Source organism: Engraulis encrasicolus, chromosome 21 (genome assembly GCF_034702125.1).
Source record: "Engraulis encrasicolus isolate BLACKSEA-1 chromosome 21, IST_EnEncr_1.0, whole genome shotgun sequence".
Taxonomy (NCBI): Eukaryota; Metazoa; Chordata; class Actinopteri; order Clupeiformes; family Engraulidae; genus Engraulis; species Engraulis encrasicolus.
This window is the reverse complement of record NC_085877.1, coordinates 23,644,249-23,666,748: the sequence shown is the minus strand read 5'-3', so window position 1 is coordinate 23,666,748 and position 22,500 is coordinate 23,644,249. Positions and strand designations below refer to the sequence as shown.

Below are 22,500 nucleotides of genomic sequence, written 5' to 3'. Positions count from 1 at the left end.
TCTTTACATGCACTGGTCATACAAAGAATTTGAAACTAAGTTTCTTACTTTCCCATGCAGACATAGACAGTATAGACATACAGATATTTAAAGTGCAAGACTGGACAATAGAAGACATAGAGAACATGTATTAAAAAGAGGTATTTGTTGTGCGTTTCCAAAAGTCCTATTGTGATAATCTGACGATAATAATAATAGCATTGTGAAAAAAATATATATTTAAGTAACTAATTCTGCTCATTGAAACTGTGCTGCCTATTGCCAAATTTTGTTTCCATGACTATTTACCAAATAATAAATCAATATTTGCTAGTTTGACCAAAGTATAGTAAGTTTTGCAGCTGAAAATGTCTATTTCTTGAAATTCAAAATTGCGGACCATGGAGAAGATCCCCTTTTCATGTATGAAACGTGCCATTTTCCCAGTCATAATGAATACATATCATTTGATGGTGGTGGTAAGTATTCATGAAAAAGGTAACATTTGTGAATGGGCAGCATGAATTCTGTAAATGTACTACTAAAAATTTTACACAGTGTACCTTTAACTTGGTCTCCTGTGAAGATAAAGATTTCAGGGGACTTAATATCATATTTCGTATGAAACCCCACCCATCTTGACCATTACATTTTCCACGTAATAATTTACAGAACTGATTAGACACATTCGTCCTGGCACCAACCCTGTGATGCTGAATTTCATGTTTGAGTCATTCTACTGAACCTGCCTATTGCTGGCTCTTTTCTTGGTCTGGAAGAAAAAATAACCCAGATCAAATGGCAAATGCATGCTATGTCTACCCACTTCATTAGGCACATCTCTCCAAGGTGGCATGCCCCATGGTGGCATGGTGCCCCATCCCATGGTGGCAACTCAATGCATTTGGGCATGTAGACATGATCAAGATGATCTGCTGCAGTTCAAACCAGTTCAAATACATATGGGGGAGAAAGGCGATTTCTCAAGGCGACTTTGAACATGGTATGGTTATTGGTAACCAGGCCGTGCCCTCCTAGTAAAGCAACACCTTCAGCATTGCTTCTAGTCAGGCCAGGAGCAGTACAAATATCATTGATAAAAATCGATGATAATCAGGTTTGGTTATTGGTGCCAGGCGGGCTGGTTTGACTATTTCAGAAAACAACTGATAGATATGCTGGGATTTTTGCGCACATCTCTGGAGTTAACAGAGAATAGTCAGAAAAAGAAAAATGATACAGTGAGTGGAAGTTCTGTGCGTAAAAATGACTTGTTGATGCCAGAGGTCAGGGGAGAGTGGCAAGACTGGTTTGAGCTAATATAAAGACAACAATAACTCAAATGGCCACTCTTTTAAAGGAGCAGTCCACCCTTTTTTGATTTTCACATATTTGCAGTATTTCCAAGCATTATTCATGAATGTGCATTTGATTTTCTTCTCAGTGTTTTCAGTACTCAGATTTAGTGGCTTGATGCTAATGCTGCCCATTTACTTCCAGTGATTATGCTAAGCTATGCTAATAATTCTGATCCAATAAAGCTGAGTACTGAAAACACTAATAAGAAAATTATATGCACATTCATGAATAATGCTTGGAAATACAGCAAATATGTGAAAATCAAAAAAGGGTGGACTGTGCCTTTAAACAGCTATACAGAAGAACATCTCTGAATGCACAGAACGTTAAATCTTGAGGCAGATGGGCCAGAGCAGCAGAGTATCACACTGGGTGCCACTGCTGTCAGCCAAGAACAGGAAACGGAACAAACAATTAACACAGGCTCACGAAAATTGGACAATAGAAGACTGGAAAATGTTGCCTGGTTTATTAAGTCTCCATTTCTGCTGCAACACTTGAACAATACTGTCAGAATTTGGCGTCAACATCAAGAAAACATGGATCCACCCTGTCATGTATCAAATTTGGACAACAGAAAACCGGAAAATGTTGCCTGGTCTGATGAGTCTCAATTTCTGCTGCAACACTTGAACAATAGTGTCAGAATTTGGCGTCAACAACATGAAAACATGGATCCACCCTGTCTTGTATCAAAACTGAACAACAGAAAGCCGGAAAATGTTGCCTGGTCTGATTAGTCTAAATTTCTGCTGCAACACTTGAACAATACTGTCAGAATTTGGCGTCAACAACATGAAAACATGGATCCACCCTGTCTTGTATCAAAATTGGACAACAGAAAACCGGAAAATGTTGCCTGGTCTGATGAGTCTCAATTTCTGCTGCAACGCTTGAACAATAGTGTCAGAATTTGGCGTCAACATCATGAAAACATGGATCCAACCTGTCTTGTATCAACAGTTTAGGCTGGTGGTGCAAGTGTCAGCTAAAATTATCTATCTCTCGAAATTCAAAAAGGCGGACCATGGAGAAGATCCCCCTTTTCGTGCATGAAAAATGCTATTTTCCCAGTCTTAATGAATACTTAGAATTTGAAGGTCATGTTCAGTATTCATGGAAAAGGTAACATTTGTGAATGGGCAGCATGAATTCTGGAAATAAACAACTAGAAATATTACACAGTGCACATTGAAGGTAGTTCTGAAAGCAAAAGGGGGTCCAATCCTGTACTAGCAAGCTGTACCTAATAAAGTAGCTGATGAGTGTATGTCATCAGTAAATCAATAAACAGCGTCTATGTGTCAGCAGGGTTGGGTTGTTTTCCAATTCAGTTACCTTCCTATTCAGTCAAAGTCAAAAGTTCTTTATTTGACAGTCTAGGCAAATAGGAACTCTTGTGCAGGCCCTCTGAGTAAATAAATAGAAATAAATAGAAAAAAAGTGATCCAAGTAGAAAAATCAAGAAATCAAAAAGAAAGCAAAACATGGAAATCAAAAGGAAAAAACAAAGATGCATCCGATGGCGGCAAAGATCGTGTTTTGGCTGATTTAAAAAACGGGTTTCAGACGGACAGAGCGAGTGGAGCGAGTGTCACACTCAGACTGCACGCACCAAGTCTGGCCAGTTGGGGGAGTTCATGCGCAAGTTCTGCTGAGAATGGCAGTCGTCCAGGCAGTGCGTTTCGAGTGAACTGCCATGACGTCCTACGGAGTATCAACAATAGCTACTCAAGAGCTATTGCACAGTAAAGCCTGGTAATGCTCAGCCTTGTCGCAGAACCGTGAACAAAAGTAAATATTTATGCACTTTCTGTAATATTTGTGAATATGGATTCATGTCTGACCGCATGCAGCCCTGTAGAGTTTGTCCATTCACTATTTAATGGACAATAAAGATCACAACATGGATGGATGGATTAATGAATGCTTGCAGCCCTGTAGGATTCTGTCCATTAACATTTTTTTTCTTCAAAACACTGCATTATCTGTGAATAAGTTGGACCGCTCTTAAGATTAAAAGGTTGTCTAACACTATGCGGTCCGGTTCTCGATTCTGATTGGCTGATAGCCGTGGTCAATCGAGCGTAAACCTACACCTTCCACCTGAAGATTCTATGCGCGTCTAAATTAGACCCAGCGCATCTACGTCGTTAATGAGAATATGTTGCAGTTGGGGTAGGGAGTCTACAAGAAGAGCACATGTTTGCACCATCTGTGGTTTGGGGTATCAGTGTGATTGCAAAGACATTTCATTTCTGCGGTGTTTATCGCCCCTTGCTGAGGTTTTGTAGCGAAGTGTGTGTCTGGCAGCACGCCGAATGCACGCACGCCTAGCGACGTTGCCGGGGTAACCGCAATCCCTTCCTCAACTTGTCGTGGATCAAATTGATTGTTATTAAAGCGTTTTTAAAGAAATTTGGTCAGCGATTAAGTGTAACAGTGTTAGATAAGCAATAAGCCACTTGAGTCTGTGGGCTATACTCTATTGATAACGGACAAGGGGACGTTTACAGCATTGCTTAATACTGTTGGCCAGGGATCAAACTGCTGAGGCGCCGTACTGTTCACCAGTGTTCTGCCGGACACCCATGTTTGATTTGGTCATTTCCCAGTCATCCCCCATCTCTCTCCCATCTGTTCCCTTTCCCCCTCTCACACTGTGCTATTGAAATAAAGGGCAAAAACAACTGTTAAATAAGTTTTTTAAAATTGAAGGAAAAAAACTAGCTTTCCAAGCCCTGTGGACAGGGCTGGCCCAAGCCTTTATGGGACCCCAAACAATATTTCATCTGGGGCCCTCATACCACCACCTATTCATTTACTTGTACAAGTGAGGGGTAGGAGCTAAGGACATAGGTAGGCTGCCTGTAGATTGTGTACCCATCATGCACTGCACTTCTTCTCTGCAGTGATACATGAAAAATGTCATTGTACCCACAGTCATTGAAGTGTCCCCTGATATATAATGGCTCCAGTTTCCATTGTGACAGTAAGTGGTACATGAGAAAGAAATATATGACTAGAGAAAATGGTGGGGAGTTCATTTCTTCCTAGAACTGCTGCTCACGGGGGGCCCTAAGCCATCGCATCGCATAGTTCGCTTATGCCTCGGGCATAAAAAAAAATAAATAAAAATGGAACAAGTCAATGAAGGGACTTTTTCTTTTGCCCATCACCGGCCATGAGACATCAGGGTTGATACCTAGGAGTAGTGCTCCGCCTGTTTGCCTTTACCTTTTGTATGCTCTCATCAACCAGCCCTCCAAGGATGTAGATCGTGTCGTCATTCACAGTTGTCAGAGCTGGGGGGCGGGGGTGGGGAGACGGGGGTTGGTGCATGGACGACAGGGAAGCATAACAAAAACATTCGTGTCAGTACATACAGTATGTTAATTCTTACACATGCACAGTGTGGACACACACACATGCACAGTGTAGACACAACACCTTCAGCATTGCTTCTAGTCAGGCCAGGAGCAATACAATATCGTTTCTAACATTCTGCAGTTGTTGAGCACTGTAGATGGTGTTGTTGTCAGCATGCACACTCTCCGAAGGATTTTGAAAAGCATGCGGTTGTACCGAAGAAAGAATGAATCTGACCCTCTTGACATTGCATCCTTTCTCATTGATCAACTCTGTTATGACCTTACTGTCACCAAAATTGTACTGGCTATGTGATAATCTGTTACTTAAGGCTCTCGGTACCATCATAGCAATGTTGTTATGATGTAGTTTAGTGTTTTCAGCAAATAGTGAACAGGCTCCCGGCCACCCCATCTGCAGTAAGACGCTACAGTACTCCGTCTGCCCCCCGGCGACCCCATCTGCAGTAAGAGGGTGCGTTCCAATATGTGACCTTGCGTCCTCCACTTGTGCTTGTGGCCTCGTACCAGGAAGCAATACGTCGTGATGGCATCACTGACAACAGCATTATATTTCAATATCTTGCAAAAGCTCAATTGTTAAGCCATTTTCTCATTTGCAAACTGGATGGTGAGTAAAGAATAGTACCCCAAAAATTGTTGTGGCAAGGCTGACAGCGGGGAAACGTAATTGTTTTCTCCACGGAGGCGGGACGTCAGCAAAACGTGAGGCCACAAGCACAAGTGGAGGACGCAAGGTTGCATATTGGAATGCACCCAGAGGCTACGCAGGTACTGACCTTGCTCGGCATCTGGTGTCAGATAGACGATGTCCTCCACAGGGAACAAATCAAGCCAACTGTCCTCCGTCATCTCCATCTGCCAGAGAAGGCAGAGAAAGGTGACCGGTTACATTACAATAAAATTGACTTTTTGACTGAACTTTTTTTTGCTTTTTTAAAAATAGAAAACGTTTTTTCTGCATTTTCTTTAAAAAAAAAATCAAGACAACTGTCTTCATCTCCATCGGAGGAGAATAAAATAGGCACAAGAAGATCTGCAACTTTCATATCCTCAGGAAAGGCAATGGATAAAGGCAAGGATAAAAGGCAACAGTTTTTGGCAGTTCCTGCCCGATATTCCTACACATTTATGTAAGGGTTAACGTTCGGCGAGAAGGTCGCTACCGTGGAATAGCAGCACGACAGAGAGAATCTTTAGACCCCGACGCGGAGCGGAGGGGTCTTGTTCTCTCTGAAGTGCTGCTATTCCACAAAGCGACCGACTCGCCGAAAGTTAACCCGCTTATTATATGGATATACTTAAATGATTCACACATGGCGGGGACAGTTCTTTAGACCTATTTAATGTTAAGATTGTTGCTGCGCAAAACAAAACAGTGCCGTTGTGGAACACCGCTAGGCAACAGCTAGGTAGCCAGGACAACAGGTGTTGTCTATCACAGCAGCTGATTAGAGTGACAAAATACCGGACCCCCTGCGGAGTGATATGAAACATTCGCTTTAGCCACTGACTTGTATACAAGCCAGTAGCTTTAGCAGTGAACGTCTTGTTGCCATTGACAGCGGTAGCCAGAACAACGGGTGCTGTCTATCACAGCAGCTGATTAGAGTCTTGTTGAAAAGTCGCTTTAGCAGTGAAAAGTCTTGTTGCCATTGACAGCGGTCTGTTATAGACCAACCCGTCCGTTATCGAAAAATAACAGACGTCCGAACGTTGGGGAGCCCCGTTGAAATGAATGGAGCATTCGACAGATGACGTCACAACCATATAATAATAAAGAAATAAGCCACACATAACATAAACCGACCTCGAAACGACCACGCCAGGAATGCTACCTGGGTCCCCGCCATAATGGTAATTGCACACAAACTCACTGAGCCACGTCCACGTCCCCCCACGACCCTCCACTCCAACTCTGCATGTTCGGACACCATATGTGTGTACACTCTTCGGTAGGTCCAAACCATAACAGAACAAAAAGGGCTATAAATCATCTGTACTACTTGGCCAAGACAGTCTGTGTTGGTTTTATTCATATAACAGTTGTAAAGTTGGTTGTTTCAGCTTTTAGCGGCAAGATAGTCCAACAAATCACGGTTTACGCATCTTTATCATGCCTCTCAGAGGCTTCGTCAAAATATACGGAACCGCATGGGGATTCAAGCCACCCTCCATCCTTTCACAGCACATGTATTCCTATATCTGCCAAAACACTGTCAGCTCTATCAGTTGCATGTGGGTGGTTGACGTGACGCCTTGTTTTTTCGTAACATTGGTTAAAAACCTACAAAACTGTTTTTTCCACTTAAAAACAAATGTCAATGAAAGAAGATGTGGTACATTATGTTTCATATTAGATGAGAAGAAACATTTTTGTTAAGATTTATACGTTTATATGTTGTGACTGTAACATTAATGAAACCTGGAATATATATATATATATATATATATATATATATATATATAAATTAACCAACAACATTTTGAATAATGTATTAAGCATTTGGCATGACTGCATAAATATTAACTTCATATTAAGATATGTGAATGTGAAAAAAACTCAAGACAGTAATACTGTATTAACTACAAGTTCAATTTCGTAAGACAAATTGCGTCCTGTGGGGTGACATGTTTGTCAATGTTTGTGAACGGGCAGCTGCCAGGCCAACTACAAGGGTCTTAAAGACAGGCTCCTAACCTGTCAGTAACTCAGTTATTGGAGAGTGTTGTGGAAGTTTAAGGTGACTATTCACCTCTTAATAGGTCTACATATTGCAATGTTTCTGTCACGCAATGCTTAGGTTCATTTCATGGTGTCCTGTGGTGTGACTGCTCTTATAGAAGGAAAAAAAAGATTTTCATAAATGAAAACACATATTAAGATTAAACACAATATCATGATCTAGTTAGCAGAGGTCAGTCATGTATATAAAATGATTAAAATGGCCACAATGCAGTGAATTTCCGGTGGTGTGTGACTTCATGTCTTGACATGCAATGTGTTACTCAATCCTTACTTGTTTTTCATGTATCATGCAAGGATATAAGGATACCAGGATATTTGTCACATTCACACAATTATTACAAAAGTAATACAGTGAAACCATGCAGTGAAATCACAGTTGTCTGCCTGTACAATGCATAGGCCTGTGTGGGTCGAGGTGGGGTTGCGGGTGGGTAGTAGTGTGTGTGTGTGGGGTGGGGGTTAAAGGAACAATAGTACAAAGAGCATGGGGGATATGTTTGTGCAGAATATTAATAATATTATTGTATCTTACAGAAATGTCACACCAAGGATGTCACACCACAGGGCACATTTTCCCAAAAATTGCAAAAATTAGGCGAAATTCCACGGACCACTGAGAGCTTTATTTTTTTCTATTTTTTCTCAATTTTTTCCATCATTTTTTTCAGGAATTGGAAAAACTTTCTTTTTTTGCATTACGCCCTTAAACGTCAACCACCCATGTATAGGTTCCATAGGATGATCCTTTGCCTACTTGGCGCTCAAGCTGGAGCTGTTGTGCCTTTTCATTCTTTTTTTTTTGGTAAGCGGTTAGGGCGTTAGGCGGATAGGGCGTCAGACTTGTATCCCAAAGGTTGCTGATTAGACTCCCGACCCGCCAGGTTGGTGGGGGGAGTAACTAACCAGTGCTCTCCCCCATCCTCCTCCATGACTGAGGTTTCCAGAGCATGGTACCGTCCCGCCGCACTGCTCCCTTGGGGCGCTATTGGGGGCTGCCCCCTTGCACGGGGTGAGGCATAATGTAATTTCGTTGTGTGCGGTGAACACTCGTGTGCTGTGGAGTGCTGTGTCCCAATGACAATGGGAGTTGGAGTTTATCAGTTGGGCTTTCACTTTCACTTCACTTCACTTCACTTCACTTGTTGTTTAATAGAAAAGCAGGCCATGCCGTGGCAACCGGTAGGGCACTCGCCTGCCATGCGGCTGACCCGGGTTCGATTCTCGGCCCGGGTCTTTGCCGACCCCTCACTGTCTCTCTCCCAATTTGCTTCCTGTCCCCCTCTCACTGTCCTATCAAATAAAGGGTGGCCGATATGGCAAAAATGTCATTTCATGATAAATTCATGTAAAATCTTGATTTCGTTTTTTTTTCACAATCTTCCATCGAAAAAAATAAAAACAACAACGAACTAAAACAGGCATTTTACGTATTTGCAATTTGTAATTAGCAATCAATTAAATGTAACACTGATGACACACTCGACATTAAGTGGACAATTGGAATATAATAATGTTAAGAATAAGAATGAAGACAACAATACTAAGTAAGTAGACATTACTCTGAACAGAAAGTAAACATCCACACTGCAAGACGATTTCTCCACTTTGGCAGACTCGAGACGATCTTGTACTCGATTTCACGATTCATGATTTAATATCTACATACAGGGTTCATACACTTTTTCACCAATTTTTTTCCATGACTTTTCCATGACTTTTCCAAAACCTTTTTCTGAATTTCCAGGACCGAAAAACCAATGACCAATCGCGCGCGGGGGGTGGGGGCGTATTAGGCTATATTACGTAGCCTATATTATAAATATGTAATTACTGTATATATTTATACTATAGACCAGTGTTTCCCAACCTTTTTTGTCCTGCGTACCCCCTAAGCCATTTTGTCATATGATGAGTACCCCCTCGCCCTCACACATGCTCTGTTCCTCTATCCCAATGTGACTACACTCAATAAATTTGCTATTATTACATTTTTCCGCGTACCCCCTGAGGCGTGCTCGCGTACCCCTAGTGGTACACGTACCCCTGGTTGGGAAACACTGCTATAGACTATGGCATATTATATTATATATTACATAGCCTATATTACAAATATGTAAACAATAAACATATTCATACTATAGGTTATATTTTAGTACAAGCTATAAGCAACCATTATACTTCATGCTGTATTACATTAATTCTGCTATTATTCACCAATGTTATATAATTCGCTTGTCTAATGTACAGTCAGAAATGAAAATGAATAGGCCTAGGCCAGCCTATAGCAAATTAGGTCGTGAAATCATCATGAAGACACATTTGTATCAACATGCTCTCTATGGAGATGGATAAATGCTCATCCTGCCCAAGTAAGAAATCATAGGCCTGCCTACTACACCTGCCTAAGCACAACAGTCCAAGGTCCTGTAAGAATGATAATGTTGTCATTTGTTGTGGTCGTTGCTGGAGCAAACAAAAGAGAGAGAGAGAGAGAGAGAGAGAGAGAGAGAGAGAGAGAGAGAGAGAGAGAGAGAGAGAGAGAGAGAGAGAGAGAGACTGCACTGTTCGTGGCATAGTTCTAGTCTGACGCTCACTCAAGGATGCTAGGGTGAGTTTCATTTTGTGTTACAACGATCTGACCGATTTGAAAACAAAGCCACAGATGACTTTTTCAAACTCTAGTCACGCTGCCGTTTATACCGTATTTCAAAACAGGCGCGTCATGCAGACATTGGTAATCGTTTGGCTCTCGGTCAGCTGCACATAGACTACTGTACGGATTTCATGTAATCTTTCAGCACACTGGACAAGTTCACTCGCAGGCAGCAGGTGCATTGCTTATCAATATCAAAATCTCGGGGCTTACCGAAAGCATAAAGGTTCGCTTGGTGCCCTATCTGGCAAATTAAACCAAGACCAAACAGGTCTTAGGATTGTATTCCTTTTGGCATTAGCTACATTTCAGTGGAACCGTTAAATATTTTAAAACGCGTATAACTGCTAACCTGTTAGTAGCTGAGGAGGTAACCGCCTGCTGTATCTTGCCCTTCAGGTGGCTAACAAGTGCCGCTGCTTCGCCCATATCGGACGGACACATCCATTGTTGATCAACTTTTCAAAATGTTAAGCCGCGCATTGTTGAAGTAACACTTCGCGACATGCTGTAATATCGTACAGAACCACATTTCTTTTCTAGGATTAGAGCTATGATCACCTCTCACCACCACGCACACACTACATCTAGCTCGCGCGTTACGAGGCGGGTTGCCAGGTGTGACTGATTTCTAGCGCCAAAAACGCTTGAAACCCGCCTGGAGCCATTACAACATGCGTTATTTGAAACCCACTCAATTTGGCAACACGTGGTTAGGCAGACGCAGCCTGCACTAGACAACATCTCCACGAGACTTCGGACATTTAGATTTTATTACGCCGTGGCATCAACTTCATAAAGATAATTGATGAAACACTGGATGGATTTCCATGACTTTTCCAAAACTTTTGACCACAAATACGTTTTCCATAACTTTTCCAGGCCTGGAAATTTGAATTTTCAAATTCCATAACTTTTCCAGGTTTTTCATGACCGTACGAACCCTGTACATATCATCCACCCCTAACCCCCGGCCATGTTTTCTAAAATTTCAAAGTGGTTAGTGGTGTTCAGTGGTATCCCGTGACATGTTTAATAGGGAAACATAGCTTCTGCCATACTTGCATTTTGAAAATCAATGGGAAAAAAGGGGGGTTACGAAAAGGCTAAATAAAACACGACAGAAGTGACATTCCATGGCCCTGCCATGGCCTAACGGTAGGACACTGGGTTACTACTACGCCGGTGAACCGAGTTAGATTCCAGCCCGGGTCATTTGCCGATCCTTCCCTGTCTCTCTCTCCCCACTCATTTCCTGTGTCTCCTCCACTGTCCTGTCAAAAATAAAGGCTTCTTTGGTTAAAAAGAAGAAATATTTCACTACAAAAAGCAGCAGAGGCCGAGTGCCAGGGCATTTTCATTTCTATTTCTGCAGGGACTCTGTCATCTCAATCAGCATGTATTGTAATCTAACCCTTTCTCTACTTGCTACAGCTGAGGCTGCCGTCTCTCTCCATTTGGTTAGTGGTATCCCTTAATAACTGTGTGATGACATTGTCTTGGCAAAAATAAAGGTAAACCTCTTTACACTTAGCAAGTGAAGTGCACATTTAAGCATTTAAGCCAGGCGTGTCAAACACAAGGCCAAGGGGCCAGATGCGAGCCGCCAGATATTTAAATCTGGCTCCAAACTCATCTAGAAAAATAAACTAAGTATGTCAAACGTTGCTGCAAATGTCTGAGATTTCAGGTTTCCAATATTTGAGAACAGTGTTCACGCTAGAATTCTCACTGGCCGGACAAGTGGCCGGCTGTATTGCAGAATATCGGACATTTGGAATATCTAACGGACCTTCCCTCATATACCCAACCACACACCCTAATGGATCAAAGTAGCTAGTAAATTGGTCTTTTTCTAGCGAAACTTAAATTTCACTTGAATTTGGCCAGTTGGCTGGTGTTAATTTAGAGCCCTGCTTGTATGCACGAGGAGCAAACGCACGCTCTCTTTCACACACGCGAGAGCTCGAACTGGGAAAAAAAGCAGCCACCCAACGTGCTGCGCGCATATCTAGCTTAAGTTATCGACTGCAAACATTGTGTTTTGTTGGCAAAACCGAAGAGGATTTCCCTACTCAAATTGGCTAACGGGAGATGACTGTAATGGTAGTGCAATAACAGAAACAACGCTACTGACATTTGAACTGTATTATGTGTTCCTGTGCTCTCAAAAGTAATGGAATCGTCACGTTCTGTAGCCTACGACGCTCTATAGCCTATATGTGGGCTTGTGAGTTACATCCATTTTGGCCGGGGATGAAAAAAAGTTATAGGCCTAAAGCCCTGCATGCTCTTTCGCCAGGACTTCTCCTGAGCACATCTTTCTCTGAAATGTTTAATTATTTGACCCTCTACTGTTGCCTACTTGGCGATCCACCACCATTTTTCAGCAAAGGTAAAAGTGTAAGTGATTCGGCGATGCTGCGCATGCCATCGCATTGAGTCCCAAACAGTTGACTTTGCAACTGGCCATGAAACGGTTTTGCAAATGCAATGCCCTTTGTTGTGTTCACTGATATATTGGTAAAATAGGCCACAAAAAGCAGAATTGTTCCTCGACAGCAGCCAGCGCAAGTTAAGTGATTGGGAAGCATAGCCTATAACCTGACTGGGGAGTGGGGACAACGACGTGGGGATGAGAGCGCAAGCAACACTATTGCGTGCTGTTAACGTTCATTTAGGCTATTCGCAATTATTTCCAGCTTTGTTCAGTTTCATATTAGTGGTGTTTTGTAGCATTCAGTATTTAAAATGAGCTAATATTATTTACTGATTAATTGTAGTAATTTTTTGTCTGACATTTTGTCCGGTCACATTTTATTTTGCCCGTCATTCATGCATGCAAAACGGCCAATGTCCGGCCACAGCCGGCTAACGTGAACCCTACTTGAGAAGATACTTTGCCTTTTTGCTCGCCATTTAAAACATATGCTCCTGATATACCCACTGTCATCCATCTCAAAATGATTGACTTGTCATATCATTCCGATATGAAGCTGAAATTTGCAATATTTTACATGCAATATTTCACATGCAATATTTACATTTGGGTCATTCCACGCCAAATCAACAAGAGCCCGCACACTTAGGTCTCAAAAAATTCTGAAAATATTACTGAGTGTACCCATGGTACTTAAGAGAAACACTGTTACTTTATTTGAATGTAAGATGTATACTCTCCATGTTACAGCCAATTTCACTGGGGGAGGGGGGCGCCCATTTTGTTCACACTCTTTTTTTTGTCAAAGTTCACAAGCCCGTAGCTCAAGAACTAAACCTAGTAGGAAGCTCAAATTTGGCATGCTGGTACATAGATAGGAATAGTTTGTTGCAAAACTGTCAGTTTTGGTCTGTATGATCCTGCATCGTCATGGCATTCCCTCAAAGATGATACAAATTGTACTGGAGTTTTTGGCTGTGCTCTGTTTAGGCCTTCAGAAGACATATTTGTGCCCAACATAGCCTCATGATTTTTTCCCCTTGTAGATACAAGTAGAAACACTCCCATAAAAATATATAAATAGAAAGGAAACCCCATCAGTGTTTGACCAGAAGACCTCACAAGTCTGACAAATCATTTTGGGTGTCATTTTCAGAGCACCAGAACACCTTGTGGGATTGTCCACAGATTTTTATTTTATATTTTTCTTCATTCTCCATGAAGTCTTCTTTTTAAAAATGCCAATGAGACTTCTCTTATGTGATGTTTTCTTTTGTAATTTCCACCCTATACATGTGCAAAATGCAAAAAGATAGCAACATGATTTCGATAACATTTAATGTAAAGGCTAAATAATCAAATGCAAATTTTGCCCAGACATGATCACCCGAGAGTCCCTGTGCAGGGGTGCAGGTATCCCTTTCAATTTAAATGATTTCAGGAGCGTTCAATGTGGGAGCAGGTTCGCACACCAAAAGAGACAGTAGGTCAGGCACAAGGAGTCATGTTGTTACTTTTTTTGACCAGCAGATGGCAGCGGAAGAAACACATAGAAAACATATTGCCCTCAATGTGCATGTTGTGCATGTTGCCCATGTTCAGGTTGGAAATTACAAAAGAAAACATCACATAAGACAAGTCTCATTTGCATTTTTAAAAAGAAGAATTCATGGAGAATGAAGAAAAAAATAAAATAAAAATCTGTGGACAATCCCACAAGGGGTTCTGGAGCTCTGAAAATGACACCCAAAATGATTTGTCAGACTTGTGAGGTCTTCTGGTCAAACACTAATGGGGTTTCCTTTCTATTTATAGATTTTTATGAGAGTGTTCCTACTTGTCTCTACAAGGGGAAAAAATCAAGAGGCTATGTTGGGCACAAATATGTCTTCTGAAGGCCTAAACAGAGCACAGCCAAAAACTCCAGTACAATTTGTATCATCTTTGAGGGAATGCCATGACGATGCAGGATCATACAGACCAAAACTGACAGTTTTGCAACAAACTATTCCTATCTATGTACCAGCATGCCAAATTTGAACTTCCTACATGGTTTAGTTATTGAGCTACGGGCTTGTGAACTTTGACAAAAAAAAGAGTGTGAACAAAATGGGCACCCCCCTCCCCCAGTAAAATTGGCTGTAACATGGAGAGTATACATCTTACATTCAAATAAATTTACAGTGTTTCTCTTAAGTACCATGGGTACACTCAGTAATATTTTCAGAATTTTTTGAGACCTAAGTGCGCGGGCTCTTGTTGATTTGGCGTGGAATGACCCCTTTGTGATCCAGACTACTAAGGTCAAATTGGCTGTATGTGGCCCCTGAACTAAAATGAGTTTGAGACCCCACTTGGTGAGAGGCACATTATTGAAAACAAATGTTTAAGGTGATTTCAAGGACTGAATCGGAAATGCCCAGACAGCCATTCTAAAGCAGGATTAAGACAAAATTCAAATTAGCGCTATTACGGAGACATCAGTGAACATAAAAAAAAGAAAATCGGCGTGTGTCTGTGTTCTGTTCACCTTATAGTCCTGGAAGCCATCGTTCATTCGCAGGCACTCAGCGTAAAGCCGCCCATCCTGGCGGAACTCAGTGAGGTACAGGTGGAAGGGACTCTGGGCCTTCCGGTTGCTTCCGTACAGCCTCCGGATCTGTCCTGCCAGGCGGCCCAACTCCTATGGGAAGAGGGTTAGGGGGGGTGGGGGGTGGGGAGGATGAGCACATCTGTGGGTACAATCACTAGTACTTGCATGAGTGAAAGTAAGACAGAATACTGTATGTGTGCGTGTGTGTGTGTGTGTAAGTGAAATAGAGATTCAAAAGTTTGTGTGTGTGTGTGTGTGTGTGTGTGTGTGTGTGTGTGTGTGTGTGTGTGTGTGTGTGTATTTATCGGGTCATTTCACGTGAAATCAGACACTTTGGGACCCGACCGACCCGGATTTCAATCATACTTGGTGTGCCTTTTCAGTAGCAAGGTAGCACCCCAGAACTGCATTGGTTTGAATCTGACACTAATATTAAGGGAGAAACAGACTAGGAAAGGTTCACATGTGAGGGTAGGACACTATACATTCAGCCTTGAATATATCAGTCAGTGTTAGTCACAAAAAGATGCCTGTGGTGTTGTTTGAAAGCTCTTTTCTGGCTCTACATAGTACACAATCACCTTGGAATACAACTACTCTCAGAATATGAATTATGATGAATTGAAAAAATTAAAAATTGAATATCTAAAAAACTCATATTTTAAAATGGCCAGTTCCTTGTCCAAACGTAGCCGGCAATGTCATGAGCAGCACCTAAAATGCTGGTGTTTGGTTTGTTATTCATTTCAGAGAGAATTTGACTCACAAATATGGCATCATACAGACCACTTACTAATAATATGGTAATACCATAGTAGCATCACATGACAAAACAAAAACAAAACAAAAATGGTCAGTGTCCATGGTCCCAGGTTTCAGAAACTAAGGCAGATGTCCATTTATACACACCAAATGATGATATGTGAATGTTTGAACATTCCTTCTCTGTGTACCTGTGCCACCTTCCCTTTACCGTACTTTAAAGAGATAATCAATGGCTACACTCTCATTTTGTACTCTACCAGTGCATTTGAAGCAGCAGCTGTGTCTTTTGTAGATAATGTATAAGTACGTCCCGTTGCAGTTACAGGTTCCACTACCAGAAGCACATCATCCTGATGATCCATGACAGTCTATCTGGTCTGAAGGGAAAAGTGAAGGATGGAGATGGCCCATGAGGATGCAGGAAGTTCAGTTTCACCTCTCCAGTGCTCGGCATACATTCCTCAGCACATGCTAGCCACCAGTTGCCATCATATACAGCTACAACATACCCTTTGATGCTTGAAAATGTAACACATTCCTTTACTGAGCTCAACTCTTTCAACTCTGCCTTCTCTGAATGCTCAAAATGGCCTAACTTCCACTGTGTCCATTGACAATGGGCAGAAGCTGTGTAGTTTTTGAGTACCTGGAATAGTTCTTGCAGATTCAAACCTTTTCAACAGGTTCTCAGCTTCATGATGGTACATCTCAGTTGTGGCAACTGGCAATGGATGTTCTTGACATTATCCTTGACAAATTCAAACAGTTGGTATGGCGTTATAATTTAATTGTCAATAGGACGTTGCAGACTTGCTCGTGCAGCAAGCCATTTAACTGTCCCTCCACACGCCATCACATGGACCTTTGCCATGTGATGTGGCAAAAAAGTGCCACTCTGCAGGTATGTGAAAATCTGCCTCGTGGTGGCACAAATTTGTTGTAATTTTAAGGTTCCTATATTGTGCAGGAAGTCTGCAACGTCCTATTGACAATTAAATTGTAACGCCATACCAACTGTTTGAATTTGTCAAGGATAATGTCAAGAACATCCATTGCCAGTTTGCCACAACAGATATGTACCATCATGAAGCTGAGAACTTGTTGAAAAGGTTTGAATCTGCAAGAAACTATTCCAGGTACTCAAAAACTACACAGCTTCTGCCCATTGTCAATGGACACAGTGGAAGTTAGGCCATTTTGAGCATTCAGAGAAGGCAGAGTTGAAAGAGTGAGCTCAGTAAAGGAATGTGTTACATTTTCAAGCATCAAAGGGTATGTTGTAGCTGTATATGATGGCAACTGGTGGCTAGCATGTGCTGAGCAATGTATGCCGAGCACTGGAGAGGTGAAACTGAACTTCCTGCATCCTCATGGGCCATCTCCATCCTTCACTTTTCCCTTCAGACCAGATAGACTTGTCATGGATCATCAGGATGTGCTTCTAGTGGAACCTGTAACTGCAACGGGACGTACTTATACATTATCTACAAAAGACACAGCTGCTGCTTCAAATGCACTGGTAGAGTACAAAATGAGAGTGTAGCCATTGATTATCTCTTTAAAGTACGGTAAAGGGAAGGTGGCACAGGTACACAGAGAAGGAATGTTCAAACATTCACATATCATCATTTGGTTGTGTATAAATGGACATCTGCCTTAGTTTCTGAAACCTGGGACCATGGACACTGACCATTTTGTTTTGTTTTTGTTTTGTCATGTGATGCTACTATGGTATTACCATATTATTAGTAAGTGGTCTGTATGATGCCATATTTGTGAGTCAAATTCTCTCTGAAATGAATAACAAACCGAACACAACATTTAAGGTGCTGCTCATGACATTGCCGGCTACGTTTGGACAAGGAACTGGCCATTTTAAAATATGAGTTTTTTAGATATTCAATTTTTAATTTTTCAATTTATCATAATTCATATTCTGAGAGTAGTTGTATTCCAAGGTGATTGTGTACTATGTAGAGCCAGAAAAGAGCTTTCAAACAACACCACAGGCATCTTTTTGTGACTAACACTGACTGATATATTCAAGGCTGAATGTATAGTGTCCTACCCTCACATGTGAACCTTTCCTAGTCTGTTTCTCCCTTAATATTAGTGTCAGATTCAAACCAATGCAGTTCTGGGGTGCTACCTTGCTACTGAAAAGGCACACCAAGTATGATTGAAATCCGGGTCGGTCGGGTCCCAAAGTGTCTGATTTCACGTGAAATGACCCTATCTTAAATCTTGATATATCGCTGACCCCTATGTGGAATATGTGTGTGTGTGTGTACATGCAGGAGTACTTGTGTGAATGTAAAAGAAAATATGTCTGTGTATGTGTGTGTGTGTGCGTGCACGCTTGTGTTTTTAAGAACACAGTAGATTAAATGGTACTGCAATGGAGAGATGATCACTAGGGTTGTGGTGGGTGGGCCGCTACCGGGCTCTTTGGCCTAGTGGCGAGAGTCCCAGTTTTGTACCCCTGAAGGGAAGGTCCGGGTTCAAGTCGCGGCGGGGCAGAGAGAGAGGGAGAGAGGGGGAAAAGAAAGAAAGAGTGTGAGTGTGTGTGTGTGTGTGTGTGTGTGTGTGTGTGTGTCTTGTTCGATCACCTTGGGGGACATGCAGTCTGTCATGCTGAGGTCCACACACAGCCTCGGTCCCGATATGCTGGCCTCAGCCAAGCGCTCCCTCGTGATCGCCTTCAGAACACGCTTACTGTGCTGCTCAGCATCTACAAACGACAAGAGTATACAAATGACAATGGCATAACGTCAGCACATTTGGGGCAGAGAGAGAGAGAGAGAGAGGGGGAGAGAGAGGGAGAGAGAGAGAGAGAGAGAGAGAGAGAGAGAGAGAGAAAGAGAGAGAGAGAGAGAGAGAGAGAGAGAGAGAGAGAGAGAGAGAGAGAGAGAGAGAGATGTATTTAGCTGAAATAGGGACCAAAAGATAAGAAAATACAGCATGGTTAGTGTTGACAAACAACACTGGTTACTAATCAAATTTTCACTCCCATTCAGAAGGCCTGAACATCTGCAATACGTTTGGAGTTTCTGGGGAGATGTTTTCAAGCTCTGGTAGCAATGAAAGAGAAGAGTGATTGAGCAAAGGAACTGTCCTAATTTGCGAGGCCGCAACCTCTCCTAGCCTTGTGGGTTGGCCCATCTGCTCGAGCAGTCAACAGAGGTGCATCAACGTTGCTATGCATTTTGGCAGATATCATCATTTCCAATCATACTTAAGAGAGAGTGAGAGTGAGAGTGAGAGAGAGAGAGAGAGAGAGAGAGAGAGAGAGAGAGAGAGAGAGTTAAGTGGAGCACTGGCATTTTTCCACAAGTGATTAGTGATTACACTATACACTACGCTACGGCATCATATTATTATCCATATATATCCATATCACGCTATTATCTACAAGCAGGTCCAGGCCTACCGTTTCCGATTTTCCTGAGGTTAAAGTGTCTTGCCTCACCTTTCTCGCCGGTCTGATTCAGTCTCCTTCTCTGTTTCTCCTCCTTTCTCTTCATCTTTTTGGCCGCGAGCCTCCTTTCCCAATTCCGTTGTTTACGCAAGACATTTTTCTGCCAAGACAATGACATTTAGCTGAACGTGTCAAGACAATCATGACACTATTTCAACATGCCACAGAGTTGACACTTTTGTGTTTGTAGGCCTACTGCACCATCAAATCACATTTACAGGCACATGTGGTGAATGACTGGCACTGTAAGGAGCCAGAGGAATTGAATGATAGGGGAATGGTTTGCCAATCTTTAATTATGCCTCTTTCATTTCTACTTATCTCTTCCTTCAACTCCTTCATTTCATTTTCATTACTTTTATTTATTTATTATCTATTTACTTAGTTTTTTCTATTATGTATTGTTTTTTTTATCTTATTCTGTTCTATTTCTTTCTATTTTTTCTACCTCAATCATTATCATTTTTTATGTTTAACATTGTTTTTTATCTACAGTAGGCCTATCTGTTAAGCACTTTGAGCTGCATGCCTTGTATGAAATTGTGCTATACAAATACAATTACCATTACTATAATGGCACCGAAGCCTCGCGGTGTCAGCCATTCACCACCATGGCATAATGTAAAGAAATGCACTCACAGAACAAGTCATGTCCACCCCAGCGGTTGAGGTGGGTTCCAAATCCACATCGATTTGCATAAACTCGAACATGTCCAAGACCATCTGGGATCGGGAATGATCAGCAGAGCCATGTTGTTTGCTCTCCAATTCTTCGCCCGAGGGCAAACCAAAGAAGGTGGATCCATCACCTTCTTTGGGCAAACCATTAATATCCATTTCCGAGAAGGAGTTTACAGCAGAGACAAAAACACGTGCTGCCTGTCAGTTCGAAACGCCGACAATAAGGCAGCATTATATGACCGTAGCCCTTATAAGGTCAAAAATAGCTTGATCGGCAACGGTTTTTAAAGGGAAATCATACGGCATGCTACTTTCCACTGCCTAAATGTTCTATAATTGGGTACTGAGTCCTCGCAGCAGCGACAGCGCAGCGCCATGATTGTAAACAGCGTCGCAGAGTAAACGTCACCAGCGCGCGCCGAGGAGTGCTTGACCATTTCCGCTTTCGTTTTGTACTGATTTTTTTTTCCTTTTTGTGTCTTGCTGGATGCTATTATTCTCATCATGAGTCTTTTCAATGTGATGGAAAGGCTTCTGACTTATCAACGCCACATTTTTTTTTTAAAAAAAGGTCCTTAAATTGGTGTGTGCCACTTAGTCCACGGGCCACGTGAGATACCACTCAGAGGGGCAAAGGTTGCTTATATTTTTTTGAAAAGATACATGTCTGAAGTTAACATTAAAACAAAGTCATGATTAGACAGAGGCATCTTTAAGTTGAAATGGTTACTTGCTCTATGATCAGTTTTTATTACCTTGCCTCCGGAATACCAAAACTAAATCAGTTTCGCTCGGTCATCATCACACCATGTCGCACCCTCCTGTTAAGGAAGGCCAACAAGATTAAAATTAAAACAAGCGACAGAAACTATAGAGGAAAGCGAGAGAGAGAGAGAGAGAGAGAGAGAGAGAGAGAGAGAGAGAGAGAGAGAGAGAGAGAGAGAGAGCTGCCTCTGGATTCCAATGTGGCCACTTGTCTGTGACATAGTATGATTTCATTAGAACTGTATGATGTGTCCATGGAGATGATTCTAAAACCTCACTTGAGTATACAGATGCTCATTTAGCAGCAGGACACTGAAGAGGCCAGTTGGATTCTTGTTTGCTCCTGGATATTCACACACGTCTCACATAGTGTGGAACTCAGATGGACAGCAAAATTGATAAGGTGCCAGATAGGGTTGCCAACTGTCAATGAAAAAAATACGGGACACTTCATCGTGCCGGGGGTCTGGGGGTCGTCCCCCAGAAAATTTTGCATTTCTTAGATGTAATTTCCTGCATTCTAACGTCCCGTGTCCCGTTTCAGTTCAATACGGAACCCGTACTTTTATCTCTAAATACAGGACGATTCCGTATTTCAAGGGACGGTTGGCAACCCTAGTGCCAGATAATCATCATGCAGTAAGTAGCCTATGTGAAGACCAACACGGCATTTTCATCTAAGTACATGTAGGGTTTATAGCTCAACCTCAACATTAGGACACAAGACTGAATAATTTTTCTAAAGGACGGCAAAAACAAGTATTTTTTTCCACCCAACTTTTATACCTTTAGTTGCTGCACTTTGCCTTTGTAGGTCAGTGTAGTTAGCCTAGCCTACTGCCTTTGCCTGTCTACAAGTTTCTGATAGCTGTAACAATGTGTGATAGGCCAATAATTTACAACAACTGATTCCACTCTACTGGCTAACGAGATCACTCGGACCAATTTGTTACAAATGACTGTGAGGCAGAATCTCTATCTATCTATCAGTGTGTGTGAATATTCAGTTCCTTGTGAATATTCTGTTCCTTGTCTTTATTATAAGTGTGTGTGTTTAACCAGACAATTCATATAGGCTACCATAGTAAATCTATAGTATAGATATAGTAATCATACTAAATCACAGAATAGAACTCAATCATTGTCAAAGAGGCAATTAGTTTTAGTGTTTAAGTTTTGCACTAAGAACAAAACATCAAGCTTTGGGTTCCATCCCATGTTTGTGACGGGAAACAGTTGAAGTCAACAGCATAGATTTTCTGTTATTACTTTATTTATTTCGCTGTAACAGCACAGTGGACATCTTCACTTTGAAACACCTGACACTGATAAAATTCAAGTTGTATCATTAACCTTGCAAAGCTGAATAATTATCAAAGAGGTTTACCTCTGCATAAAAGAGCCTGCATTATTATGTTGTAGTGATAGTAGTATTACGAGTGGTAATAACAGTACTTTTATTAACAACAACAGTAAACTGCATTGGTTTCGGAACAAATGCCCAAAGGACTGATTTATGATTGAATTGGTGGAGTGAGTTTAGAATTTCATCCCTTCTTGATGACATTATTACATTATTACATTACATTACATTTGACAGATGCTTTATAACCAAAGCGGCTTACAAACGAGGACATAATCATATAGCC

The 22,500-nt window shown here is 41.7% G+C and overlaps 1 protein-coding gene across 1 annotated transcript in view; it reads right to left on the bottom strand.

Moving 5' to 3' along the window:
* Positions 1-20,489, bottom strand: part of trmt10b (tRNA methyltransferase 10B) — a 23,084-nt gene extending 2,595 nt beyond the window's left edge. Inside the window, exons 1-6 of the mRNA XM_063187130.1 lie at positions 20,045-20,489; positions 19,397-19,505; positions 18,537-18,658; positions 15,100-15,252; positions 5,507-5,585; positions 4,576-4,643 (exon numbers count right to left, since the gene is read on the bottom strand). Coding sequence (XP_063043200.1) covers positions 4,576-4,643; positions 5,507-5,585; positions 15,100-15,252; positions 18,537-18,658; positions 19,397-19,505; positions 20,045-20,242 — 729 coding nt within the window. The 5' untranslated portion in view covers positions 20,243-20,489. The remainder of the gene's footprint in view (positions 1-4,575; positions 4,644-5,506; positions 5,586-15,099; positions 15,253-18,536; positions 18,659-19,396; positions 19,506-20,044) is intronic.
* Positions 20,490-22,500: the final 2,011 nt, after the last annotated feature.